The following is an 11,800-nucleotide window of genomic DNA, read 5'->3' as shown; positions in this document are numbered from 1 at the left end:
GAAGTTTTCGCGAATTTTCGTTTTAAAGTCTTTTTTCAACCTCCAATTATGTCCTCTCAACCTTTCATCTCGATTTAAAGTAAAAATCGGAGACAAATCAAAATTGAAGAATCCTCTAATTGCACGAAACGTGACAATTAGGTCGCCCCTGAGTCGTCTATCCTCAAACGTGCTCAGTCCAGACTGTTCAAGTCTCTCTTCGTATGAGGGTCTCACAGCACCATAGGAAAGACGTGTAGCACTCCTTTGAACCGACTCTAGCATATTTCGGTCTCTTATCAGGTCACATGACCAAACGGGACCGCAATACTCCAAAATGGGTCGGACAAGTGTTTTGTACAAGGTAATCGAGGTTTCGAAGCTAATGCCCTTAAATGTCTTTCTTAGAAGAAATAAAGTGGTATTACACTTTTTGCACACTCTTGAAATATGTGCTGACCAGGTCAGATTTTGTGTGATCGTTATACCAAGGTCGACATGTGATTCAACGTGCGAAAGATCAATATTACCTATAATATATGACATGTGAGGGTTATTTTTCCCTAGGTGTAAAACTACGCATTTGTTCAAATTTAGAGGAAGAGACCAGTCTACACTGTACTTGTATATTTTTTCAAGGTCCTGCTGTAAAACGTGTCGATAGGTTATTGGATTATTAAAGAGCTTAAGATCGTCCGCAAAAGAAGCATTCGGTGAACAAACCACACTTGGCAGGTCGTAAACGTAAATGTTAAAAAGAAGTGGTCCAAGCACCGAGCCCTGCGGAACACCACTAGTTACAGGAAGAGATTGAGAGAACTCGTTCCCAACACGCACAAAGAATTTTCTATCCTTCAGAAAATCAGCTATCCATAACTTGATATTTCCCTTGACACCAATTTGATCTAGTTTATATAAAAGTTTTTTATGTGAGACACGATCAAAAGCTTTGGCGAAGTCTAAATACACCACATCAACAGGAACACCTTCGTCTATAGATTTGGTCCAAGAATTAACACATGAAAGTAAGTTTGTAAGGACCGAACGACCTCTTATGAAACCATGTTGCTGACTAGGAAGAATGTTCCGTTCCACTACATATTTGGATAGATCTTCACTGATAATAGTTTCCATTACTTTGCAAACCACTGAGGTTAAACTGATGGGCCTATAATTTTCTGCACAGAATTTGTCTCCTTTTTTAAAAATGGGCGTTACTGAAGCAATTTTCCAGGCAGACGGAAGTATGTGGTTTTCAAAAGATGTCTGCATAATAAGTCGTAGCGGCTGGCACAGATAATCGACATAGTTTTTTAATAGTAATGTTGTTATACCGTCTGGTCCAGGTGATGACGTTGATTTTAAACTACAGATGCAGTTTTTAATTTTTTCCTCAGTAAATTGTACATTCTCTATGACACTCGAGATTTGCGGAAGCATAACTTCAGGCTGACTATTCACCCGATACCCATGAGGGTCAGTTGTAAACACCCCGGCAAAGTATTTTGCAAAAATATTCGCTGTTTTGTTATCATCAAAACATAGCGATCCACCATCGTTGCGTAACTGCGGCACTGAAACCTTAGTATTCAATGACCGTCTGATGTATTTGTAAACTTTTTTGGGATCGGTAGATTTTCTTCGTATGCTTGCCTTGCCTTATGTAGATTCGCCGAAACGGTATTGGAAAAGTGTCGGTGTATGTCGTAGTCCTGTTGCGCGTGTGATTTTTTAAACTTGTTCCATAACCGTCTTTTATGCTTGATTAATTGTAGGAGATCATCGTTAATCCAGGGCTTTGATGAGTTAAACGTAGTATATTTCGTATGGGTGTTGTTCTTAATCTCTGTATTTAAGAATATAATAAACTTATTCCACATTTCGTTTGGATCATCGCTTGAGAAGAAGTCGCTGGTCCATTGCACTGATTCCAAATCGTTTTTTAATTTATCGTAATTAACACGTTTTACTAGTTTAGTTACTTTTTTGGGAATTTCAGTTACTAATAGTTGGATTGTTGACAGCAGGGTTATATGGTCAGATTTACCGATAGGTGAAAGATAATCGACTTGACTTACTAATGCGGGATCATTTACGAGGATTAAATCTAACGTTGATGGGTTTTGATTTTGCCTAAAGCGCCTAGGTTCGGAAACTATTTGACATAAACTTGAGTTAATAAGGGTTTCAACAAAATGATAGGCAGCTCAATTATCAGCATAGTTTTTAATATTTAAGTAGTCTGTTGAGGACCAGTTTATCGTTGGTAGGTTAAAGTCGCCTGCAATGAATAAATTAGCAGCAGTTGCTGATAATTCGGATAGTTTATGAAATAGTATCATATCATCTTGCAGCAGGGCCCTAGAGGGTGGTCTATATACGCAAGCGATTGTAAAAGACAGTGTAGAGGAAGCGAGTTCAAGTATCGTAACCTCAGAAGTACTACATCGAAATGTTATGGGTTTAGGTTTGAACTCATTTACAATGTTGGTTGCTATGTATATGGATGAACCGCCACCAGCTCTTCCATCACTGCGGTCAGTGCGATAAAGGGTGTACCCGTCTAAGTTTACTAAGGAGTCGGGAATGCTATTGCTGAGAAATGTTTCAGTTATTAATAAAAAAGCCGGTTTGTGAAGTTGAACGAATAGTATTAAATCATCAATCTTTGCCATTAACGAAGCTAGGTTTGTGTACATTAGGGACCATTCTACTACTGCGGTTTCTACTTTTTTGACTCGATAATAGAAGGAATTCCTTTCACATATTTAATAGTTATGTTATCTTCCCCGTTATCACGTCTAAGTTGCAATTCGGTACGTAAATTCTTTAGGTATTCCAGTTGTTTCGGAGTCTTGTCATCTGAGATTGAGATTGAACGAGGCAGGTCAGAGTTAATAAGCTTATTTTTGTTTCTCAGTACTTCCTTAGCGATCAGATCATTAGATAAACTGACTTTAAGAGGACGCGTGTTAGGTGAGTTTGGTTTGCCGATACGAATAATTTTTTGGGGAATGGCTTCCGGAGTAATAGTGCTGATAATTTTTCGGATCTCAGTTGCATCTTTGGTTTGACGTTGTTCAGTGGTGCCTCTCGATTCCGGAACACCGGAACACTAAAAATGTTCACTCAACGCTACAACAAATAGATCCGGCGCGAAATTTAAAAAAAAATGAAAGAGTAGGTTTACATGTGATGTTTTATTATTATTCTGCATGTTTGCACTTAGGAAAGATGAAAGGAAACTTCACTATAGTAGCAGTAATATATTAGTGTATTTCATGAGTGATAATGTGCCCGACGGAATTAAAAATGAAATCCACAATACATTTTCGAATTCCGAAAAAAGCTGGCTAATGAAATTAAAATATCCAGCTTTTTTCGTAAATGGCTAAACACAATCAAGAGATTAATATTTAATGCATGAACAAAAATTACCTCGGTACTGATCATTTTCGATGGTTGTAATGTCACTTAAAGTGTTCATTATGCTAGATTCTTGAGGCAAGCACTCACTCCACAAATTCAAAAAAACAACAAAAAATCGCAACGGAAGAGATCAAAACAGCAACACGATCAAAATTAATAATTTTTAATGCCAGAGAAACGCAAACCAAAGCTCTAAAGATGAAAAATCGCAAATTTAAACCACTTGACAGCACTGACAATTTCAAATTTGAAATGTCATATAATTTATTTTTCGCCTGGGTTTCATAACAACCAATGAGAATCAGTGGCGGGAATGTTTTATGATATTACCAACAGAATCTATGATACTTTGTTAATATGTACTATCGGTGGAGATCCAAAATTTGCTCATTGTATATCAGACTTTTGAATTGTCACTCAAAATAAAAATTGTCAGTATTTAAAATTAACTCCTTGAACGTAAGAGATGCTAGATCAATTGTGTTATTATATAAAATCATTGTCAATGAAGAGAACGTTAAAGAACTGAACTTTAACTTGGTGTTTCTGACAATATGTCATAATTTTTATAACCTTGTTTGTAAAAAGCCAAATTTACCCAATGTATATTTCTGATTTTTGACTTTATACAATTGTGACGTTTGTCCCAGGTTTTTATGTCCACCGATAGTACTATCGGCGCCAACGAAATGTGAACGAATTTCTGGTGCCATAGAAACGTCTTCTGTTTTGTTCTACGGGGTGATCAAATAGGACTGTTTAAGTTGGTAACACTGAATTGTATTTTAAATTGTATAACAGGAGTAACTTTCGGTTGTTGATGGCTTGTCGTTGTTAATGCTATACCTACATCAGATATTTGTCAAATAAACCAACAAAACATACCCGGTTGCAGTGTTATAAATAACCGAAATATAAAATTTTCTTAATTGTACTGCCAACTTAAACAGTCCTTTTTGATCACCCGGTACATTAAATAAAACTTTGTTCAGTGGCGTACTATATGTATGAAAGTTAAGAAAAGATTTCTACATATTACCTATAACTTTCTATTACAATTTTACAATTTTCCTGGAGTTTGGCAACAGCCCTCGCTTTTCCCATATCGGTCAAGTGTCGTGGCATGTACGGGGTGATCAATAAGGACTGTTTAAGTTGGTAACACTGAATCGTATTTTAAATCGTATAACAGGAGTAATTTCCGGTTGTTGGTGGCTTGTCGTTGTTAATGCTATTCCTATATCAGATATTTGTCAAATAAACCAACAAAACATATCCAGTTACAGTGTTATAAATAAAAATTTTCTTAATTGTATTGCCAACTTAAACAGTCCTTCTTGATCACCCGGTATATTGTTTAAAAATAAATTAAATCTGTTGACAAATTATGTTTGTGAAAATTGTCACAAATCTGACACATTAACGCACGCCTATGATTGATGCTACAACACGGTCGCGGACAAAAAAAAGTAGGACAAGTCTTATTAAGAAATTTAACTAAAATTAAGTTGAGTAAACCGGGCTTACTATAATAAATAAATAAATATTTTAATGGTAACCATAGAAAGAGTAAACAGACTTACATTAGCGAAACAACATTGTCCTACTTTTTTCTGTCCGCGACTGTATTTCAATGTTATGGTTTGGGGATTTTGTTATCTAAGGATATTTAAAAAACTGCATTCTATCAGTGGACGTAGTCGAAAAATGCTTTATTTTGCCCTACGGGCTTTCAGATTCCTGATTACAAAACATAAAAATAACAATTTATTGTTCTCCCTCACTCCTCTCGTTCTCTATTCTTTCTCTCCTCTTGCTTATTCTTTCATCCATCTCCCTGCCGTCTTCGCTTCCTATTAATCCCCATTCCCTTCTCTTTCTCTCTCTCATTTCGCCGCATGTGTTTGATCTTCTCACTATCCTCGCGTCACTTCTTGCATCTTCTCTCTCTCTTCTCCTTCCTTTCCATTCCTGTTCTCTCTCTCCTCGTCTCCACCTCTGCAACCCGCTATCATTTTCCTCTCTCGCACATACTCTTTCTCCTCCCTATTGTACTTCGATTCTCTTATTCTCTCTCTTCTCTCTTACTTTTCTGTGTCTTTGTCCCCCTACATTTTTATTCACCTTCTCCTTGTACATTTTCTCGCCGAGTCGTCTTCTTATTCTCTCCTTCTTTTAGCAAATTTTCTTCAGTTTCTCCTGTCTCTTATCCCATCTAAACCAGTCCCCGTTTATCTGTATTTTCCTGTATCCTATTTTCACCCTTTTTCCTCTATCTCTCTCCTCTCTGGCTAACTCTCTTGACTTCTTTTGTGTTTCCCTTTCTTCTTTTGTCAAATCGTCATCTATATACATCCTCTCACCTTTTTTTTCCTTTAACTTACTCTTACTTAGCATTATGTTCTTCTTCTGCTCCCAACTTTCTATTTTTGCCAGCATCATCTTATCTTTATTTATTTTAAATGCTTCCTTTACATTCACTTTCACTCCTATCTCCCTTTCTAACCATTCTTCCACCCCCCTCTCTATATTTCCACTTATTGCTCCTATTCCAGTTATTATAACATTATTCTTCCTCTCCTTCTTTTCTCTTTGTTCCATCTTTTCCTCTATCATTTCCATCCTTTTCATCCAATCTGCCTTCTCCAACTGCTCTTTTTCGTCTCTTCCTCTCCTCTCCTCTCTCACTGTCGCTAATTCTTTCCTTAGCTCCCCATTCTCCTCTCTCACTGCCGCTAATTCCTTTCTTAGTGTTTTGATCTCTTCTCTCATCTCTCTTATCATGGTAGTTTTCATTTCCTTATCCATTTCCTTGGTTTGATTTTCTTCTTCGCTTCTATTTGGTGATCTTCTCGTTCTCGAACTATTTCTGAGTGGGTTCTTGCCTTCTTTCGACGTTCTACCCTCTTCTCTTTCTCTCTTGCTGCTTTCTTTCCTTACTTCTGACGATTTCAGCATGTCCTCTCTTTCTTGCTCTCCCTCTTTCTCTCTCACTGCCGCTAATTCCTTTCTTCGTGCTCTGCTCTCCTCTACTATTCCCGCAGTATCCTCTTTTATCTCTCTGAGCATTGTTTATATTTTCTTCTCTATTTCTTTGCTTTGATTTCTTTCTTCGCCTCTACTTGGGGATCTTTCGGTTCTGGAACTCTTTCTGAATGGGTTCAGGCCTTCTTCCGACATCCTACCCTCTTCTCTTTCTCTCTTGCTGCTTTCTTTCCTTGCTTTCGGCGATTTCGGCATGCCCTCTCTTTCTTGCCCGCTGTCTTCTGCTTATCAGTGGACGTAGTCTATCAAATATTTGTCATTTCAAGACGCGTCGATTGATATCAAAATATCCCCATTTGAGTGCGTTCTCCTTTCTGTCAGTTTTGAAAAATTCGATGTACAGTTGCGGAATTAAAATTTCGGGCACTATTTTTCTGTCATTTCAACAAAATCTCTGTAAAACACCTTCTACTGTCATCATGACTGACAGTCAAAAATTAAACTTTTCTGTGTCAGTCACCCAATCAATTTTGAATTTTCAGATTTCAGTAAGTTGCACTGAGTGTAATTTGATATGTTGCCTACCCGTTATTATGCCACAAATGACAATTTTTGAATGCCAAAAACACAAAAACATGACAAAAGTAAAAAATAAGATTATTAATGTAAAGGTTTTTTTAGAGTTTATATCATGACACTGACAATAGTGCCCGAAATTTTAATTCCGCAACTGTACAGTTGCGGCCGTTGAAAACTCAGACACTTTGACAACGCCAAACTTTTAGCTTTGTAAAGGGTATCTATTGAAAGTGACGTTTCTCAAAATGTCTCTCAAACATTATCCACATCAATTTCTCTCGCAATGGCTCTTATACTCACACCGTCCCTCAGTCTAACAAATTTTTGCAAATCAGATAATTGCGGCATTTCAAAAGTTACGCGCGATTCTGACCTAATATGTCAAATACTGACACTGACTTTATAATCCTTGATGAAAGTCCTATTTACGCTAATCAAATTTCGGAATTTATACAGAGTGTTTATATCTTTCCTGTCTGAGATTTCAACGGTCGCAACTGTACTGTCGCGAGCAAAAAAAACTGGTCGTCAAAATCATATTTTGACGCAATGGAAAATGCTCCATCTATCGTCATGTTGTATCATGGCCAACTGTATCAAAACGCTAAACGTTTCAAAAATTTCAAAAAAATTAACTTATTGTATCTTCATTGCCGTACATATTTTACTAAGATGATTTTGGCTAAAACTCTTTAGAACAACTCGTACTATCACATGTTAAAAGGAACGTCTCAACTTCGAAAACACCCTGTAGAATTTTATGCTGCAGCAATAATCCTATTCATAAATGCTAGTGAGGTTCGTCAGTTTGGGGTTCGCAACGTTAGCTTCAGGCAGGGATGTTACAGGTAGTGATAGTTGTATCTATTACTTGATGATAAAATCTTAGGTATTCTTCGATTGTTGTTGTTGTTAAATTTACAACCAAAGTCAAATTCCACCAGAGTTTCTGTAGGACTATATTTGGGAGGTTATCATTCTTTGTGTCTGTCAATTTCCGTTTTTACAACACAAGATTTTAGAATAAAGGAAAAGAACCGTCCCAATCTTTTTATATCTACGAAACATTTTTCATTTTAATTTAATTTAATTTGTATTCGAATTATATTTATAAAATAATTATATTGCCAACTTTGGTTATATTATAACTTATAACAATCCCCAATTTAGAAATACATATTTTTATTTTGCCAACATAATTCAACAGGTGGTGGAAATTTAGAATTGAAACAGACTATATGAATTTTGTTCCTTACTTTATCACCACACTGTATATCCTTTAGTGCTGATGTTTATTTAAACCATGACAACAAATTATTTCTTGGCATAAATAAAAACGTCAAACCCTACTAAAAATGGGAGATGCTACCAAAAGACCTCTACACATCCCTCCTTGGCAAATTCCATATTTGGAGAAGCACAGAATATTTGAACTTTTCCACGTAAAAATCATTTGTCAACTTTTGTATATCAATGATGTATTTTTATAATTCAGGAACTTGCACGAGAACTTGTAATACAACAACCAGATGACCACGTCTTGTTCTTGAAGCAAATTTTGTATAATGCTGCGAAAAGCAGAGATACTGCCAGGGTAATTGTGTTGTGTTCGCCGAAAGTTAACTGTTTAGAAATTGCAAGAGCAGTTGCTGAAATAACAAAGCAAAATATTATCACAGAACATTCACTCCTTGCTTATGTAAGGATAATCTCCAACTAAAAAAAAGATAATGAGAAAAGTGTTGCAAATTATATATTTTTAGAGTGGGCGGTCAGAAATACGAAATCCAGACTTAAGGGCAAAATACATTTCTCATTTTGTTCGAAAAGATAACGCATATGAAGTTGGTTGGATACTTTTAGGTGATCATATATTATAACAAATTAGAGTAACAAAAAACGCAGTCAGTTTTCAGATTGTATTAAAGACGAAAAAGATGCTAAAGCTCTTTTAAAATTGGGAATTTTACCAACACATGTTATACATTTCATTCCACCGTTTCATCCACCCTTGACAGAGCTAATTTATTGCCACGTACCTATAGAGTGGCCTCAGTACAGGAGAACTATTTTGGGGCTAAGAGACGTTTTCAAGAATGTTTTAAAGGTATTTTTGTATCATGTATTTTCATGAGTTTTTACAAATAACCATCTACTTATGCAGGAAATATTTTTGCAACAACGTAACTTACAAGAAATTGTAACAGAATGTATTGAAATTATAAATATCAAACCAGCAAAATATGCAATTAAACCCAGAGTTTTGATATTAGGTCCTCGGGGATCTGGTAGAAAGACGCAGGCAAAACTTTTAGCTGACAATCTTCACTTGATACATGGTAGCTGCTTTAATTCAATTTTTTGACGTTATATTTATGAAACGAGAAATACCTAGTAGTACAAAAAAACTTGAAGTTACCAATATAAATTTAAAAAAAGGAATAGTATTTTTCGTGTATTTTTGATAAAATTATTACTCCTACTTCATAAAGAATGTGGATGTTCTATTCATATCTTTATCTTAAGTTAAATACTTCATTAAACACATTTTTTACTGTTGCAAATTAGAATCTTGGTATTTCTCGTTGTTATTACATATTTTATTTTTATTTTTTTCAACTCTAATCAATTTTTTCTTAATGTCTTAAGTTGATTTCGAACGTTTAATCTGTGAAGCTTGGATGTCCGAATCAGAACTCGGAAATAAGCTCAGAAATTGCAAGAACGAAGTTTGTTTTCATTCAGAATTACTCGCTGAAGTTATCCACAAACGAGTTCTAGAAGAAGATTGTTTAGAGTATGGTTGGGTATTAACTGGTTTTCCCTTTTCCAGGAAGGATTTTGAATATTTAGATTGCATTTATACACCCCCAAACAGGCAAAATAGAACAATAAAGGCCAATAAATTTACTGACGTACATTTTTAGAGTTATATTCCTCGAATGTGAACTTTCCATTTGCAAAGACAGACTTTTAAATAGAAAAATTAACGTTCACACCGGTTCTGTCACCAACATTAAAGAACATCCAGAGGCTGAAGAAACAAAGCAGCTTAGATCCCATCCCAAAGATAATAAAGAATTTATTGATGCCGAGGTAAAAAATGTTTACGTGTTAAAATGTGACGTCACATTTGAAATGCTACTTTTTGCAGCTTTCTTATTATTGTGAAAATTACGGTGATTTAAAGAAATACTGCGGTGCCAGTGCCCATTGTATCAATGGAGATCAAGCCGAAAGGTGGATTTATGAAACTATTGTGGCGATTATCACAAGAGCACCGCCTCCCTCTACTCCAAGAAGACCTTTTCAGGACGCGTCAAGCAGTTCTGTGTCATTGGATGCTTGCTGCTGCTCTCCAATACCGTCACAAATTTTAGATTGTTTTGCAACAAAATTGTAGGCATGTTTAATAAAATAAAAATTTAGACAGCATTTTTTAAGGGCGAAATAAATCAATTAAATTAAGATGGAAACATTGAAAATTAGTTTTTTGTTCGACACTGTCAGAATTTGAGAATTTTCTCCTGTGTGAACGGATTTTGATAAATGTCACCACTTGTCAAAACGAAACTTCAAGCTAACTTTATAGATTTTAAGCGATTTGGAACCTCGTTTCACTCGCGTTTTAAACTAGCCCACTCGTGCCAAAAAACTCAAATTCACACAAAAACTCGTCAGATAAACTACTATTTATTCTATTTTGGTCAATAATCGTCTTTATACGCCCCCAAATGAGGGCATAAATTGGTCTTTATGGCCCGGATTTGTCAAAAATCTGCCAAGCAACGGTTGGTTTAATTATTCAAACAATGGTATCAAAAATCTGTAGGACGGCGCAATGTGTGACCGCGATTTTTCCGTTTTTGTTTCCTTTAGTTCATAGTTTTTAAGACGCTACACGTTACGTGATTGATACTGATTAGAATTCTTTGTTAGGAAAGCGTTAGTTAGTTCGGAATAAACGGTCGTTCAGACACAAAGCTCGATCGCTGTCGATATTTTGAACCCGATTTTCCTGCAGAAGTTGTGGTGGTGTAAAAATATTCAATAAGGTGAGTGTATCACTGAGTGACCTGTTTCTGTTGGTGTTGTGGTGAGTTTACCTACTTTAATAATTGATTTTGATAACGATCATGGCCATAATTAAATACAATTTCAATTAGTGTTGTGAGTCTTTAAATGTTTTATAATTAATTGGGGGTCGCTGACTGGGGTCAGGACTGCCCGTGATCTACAAGTAATTGAGGGTTGCTGACTGAGACCAGGACCGCTCGTGATTAATAATAATAATTAATTGAGAGTCGCTGACTGAGATCAGGACTGCTCGTGATTAATAGTTAATTGAGAGCCGCTGACTGCGATCAGGACTGCTCGTGAGTGATAATTAATTGAGATAATGTTATTTTCACCATTGAGGGTGATCCTGTTGTTAAGTTGATTAGAGTTGCAATGACAGTTGATGAGATTCCTAATTTTGATATGATTGAGCCCCGACATGTCGAGCTAATTAATTAGACTGTCCACCCTTCCTTTGTTTCCGGCAACTGTACACTAGCAGAGACCGTGGAGCTGCTAGTGGTGTGAAATTGATTGTGATCTAGTGGACTGGCAGAGACCGGGGAGCTGCCAGTGGATGTGAGACAGATTGAGTGAGTCGCTGAGTGTTATCAGGGCTGCTCATCTGTGTATCGGGCGGAGCGAGTACTTGTACTCATTGCACACCTTCGTCGCGATGGTGATCACAATTGATTGAGGGTCGCTGAGTGTTATCAGGGCGCCTCGTTTGATTACAGTTGTTTATTGAGATGAGGACTGAGTCCTAGAG

At 36.3% G+C, this 11,800-nt stretch overlaps 2 protein-coding genes across 3 annotated transcripts; one reads left to right on the top strand and one right to left on the bottom strand.

Annotated features, from left to right (window-relative positions):
• Positions 1–5,175: 5,175 nt before the first annotated feature.
• Positions 5,176–6,477, bottom strand: LOC138135114 (uncharacterized). Its single transcript, XM_069053758.1, has 2 exons — positions 5,974–6,477; positions 5,176–5,406 (listed from the first exon to the last, which is right to left on the bottom strand). Exons 1-2 carry the CDS (start codon positions 6,475–6,477, stop codon positions 5,176–5,178), a joined length of 735 nt encoding a protein of 244 aa, XP_068909859.1.
• A 1,782-nt stretch (positions 6,478–8,259) lies between these two features.
• LOC138135017 (adenylate kinase 8-like) lies at positions 8,260–10,407 on the top strand. 2 transcript variants are annotated; one of them, XM_069053651.1, is made up of 8 exons: positions 8,260–8,414; positions 8,468–8,671; positions 8,736–8,835; positions 8,889–9,079; positions 9,137–9,311; positions 9,649–9,850; positions 9,900–10,068; positions 10,127–10,407. In XM_069053651.1, exons 1-8 carry the CDS (start codon positions 8,328–8,330, stop codon positions 10,373–10,375), a joined length of 1,377 nt encoding a protein of 458 aa, XP_068909752.1. In that variant the 5' UTR covers positions 8,260–8,327; the 3' UTR covers positions 10,376–10,407. The 2 variants fall into 2 exon arrangements, with proteins under 2 accessions (XP_068909752.1, XP_068909750.1); XM_069053649.1 differs by having other exon boundaries at positions 8,261–8,414; positions 9,622–9,850.
• The last annotated feature ends 1,393 nt before the right edge of the window (positions 10,408–11,800 follow it).

The sequence above is a fragment of the Tenebrio molitor genome, chromosome 7 (assembly GCF_963966145.1).
Source record: "Tenebrio molitor chromosome 7, icTenMoli1.1, whole genome shotgun sequence".
Lineage (NCBI taxonomy): Eukaryota > Metazoa > Arthropoda > Insecta > Coleoptera > Tenebrionidae > Tenebrio > Tenebrio molitor.
This window is presented reverse-complemented; position numbering and strand designations above follow the sequence as displayed.

What these genes read in the sequence shown, in the direction of transcription:
- LOC138135114 (XM_069053758.1), bottom strand. Translation starts at nt 6,477, where the DNA reads ATGCTCAGAGAGATAAAAGAGGATACTGCGGGAATAGTAGAGGAGAGC. An exon ending in AGAAGGAGAGGAAGAATAAT is followed by an intron (nt 5,407 to 5,973) that starts GTTATAATAACT and finishes AGCGGGTTGCAG; the next exon opens with AGGTGGAGACGAGGAGAGAG.
- LOC138135017 (XM_069053649.1), top strand. Translation starts at nt 8,328, where the DNA reads ATGGGAGATGCTACCAAAAGACCTCTACACATCCCTCCTTGGCAAATT. An exon ending in AACATTCACTCCTTGCTTAT is followed by an intron (nt 8,672 to 8,735) that starts GTAAGGATAATC and finishes ATATATTTTTAG; the next exon opens with AGTGGGCGGTCAGAAATACG. An exon ending in TTTTCAAGAATGTTTTAAAG is followed by an intron (nt 9,080 to 9,136) that starts GTATTTTTGTAT and finishes CTACTTATGCAG; the next exon opens with GAAATATTTTTGCAACAACG.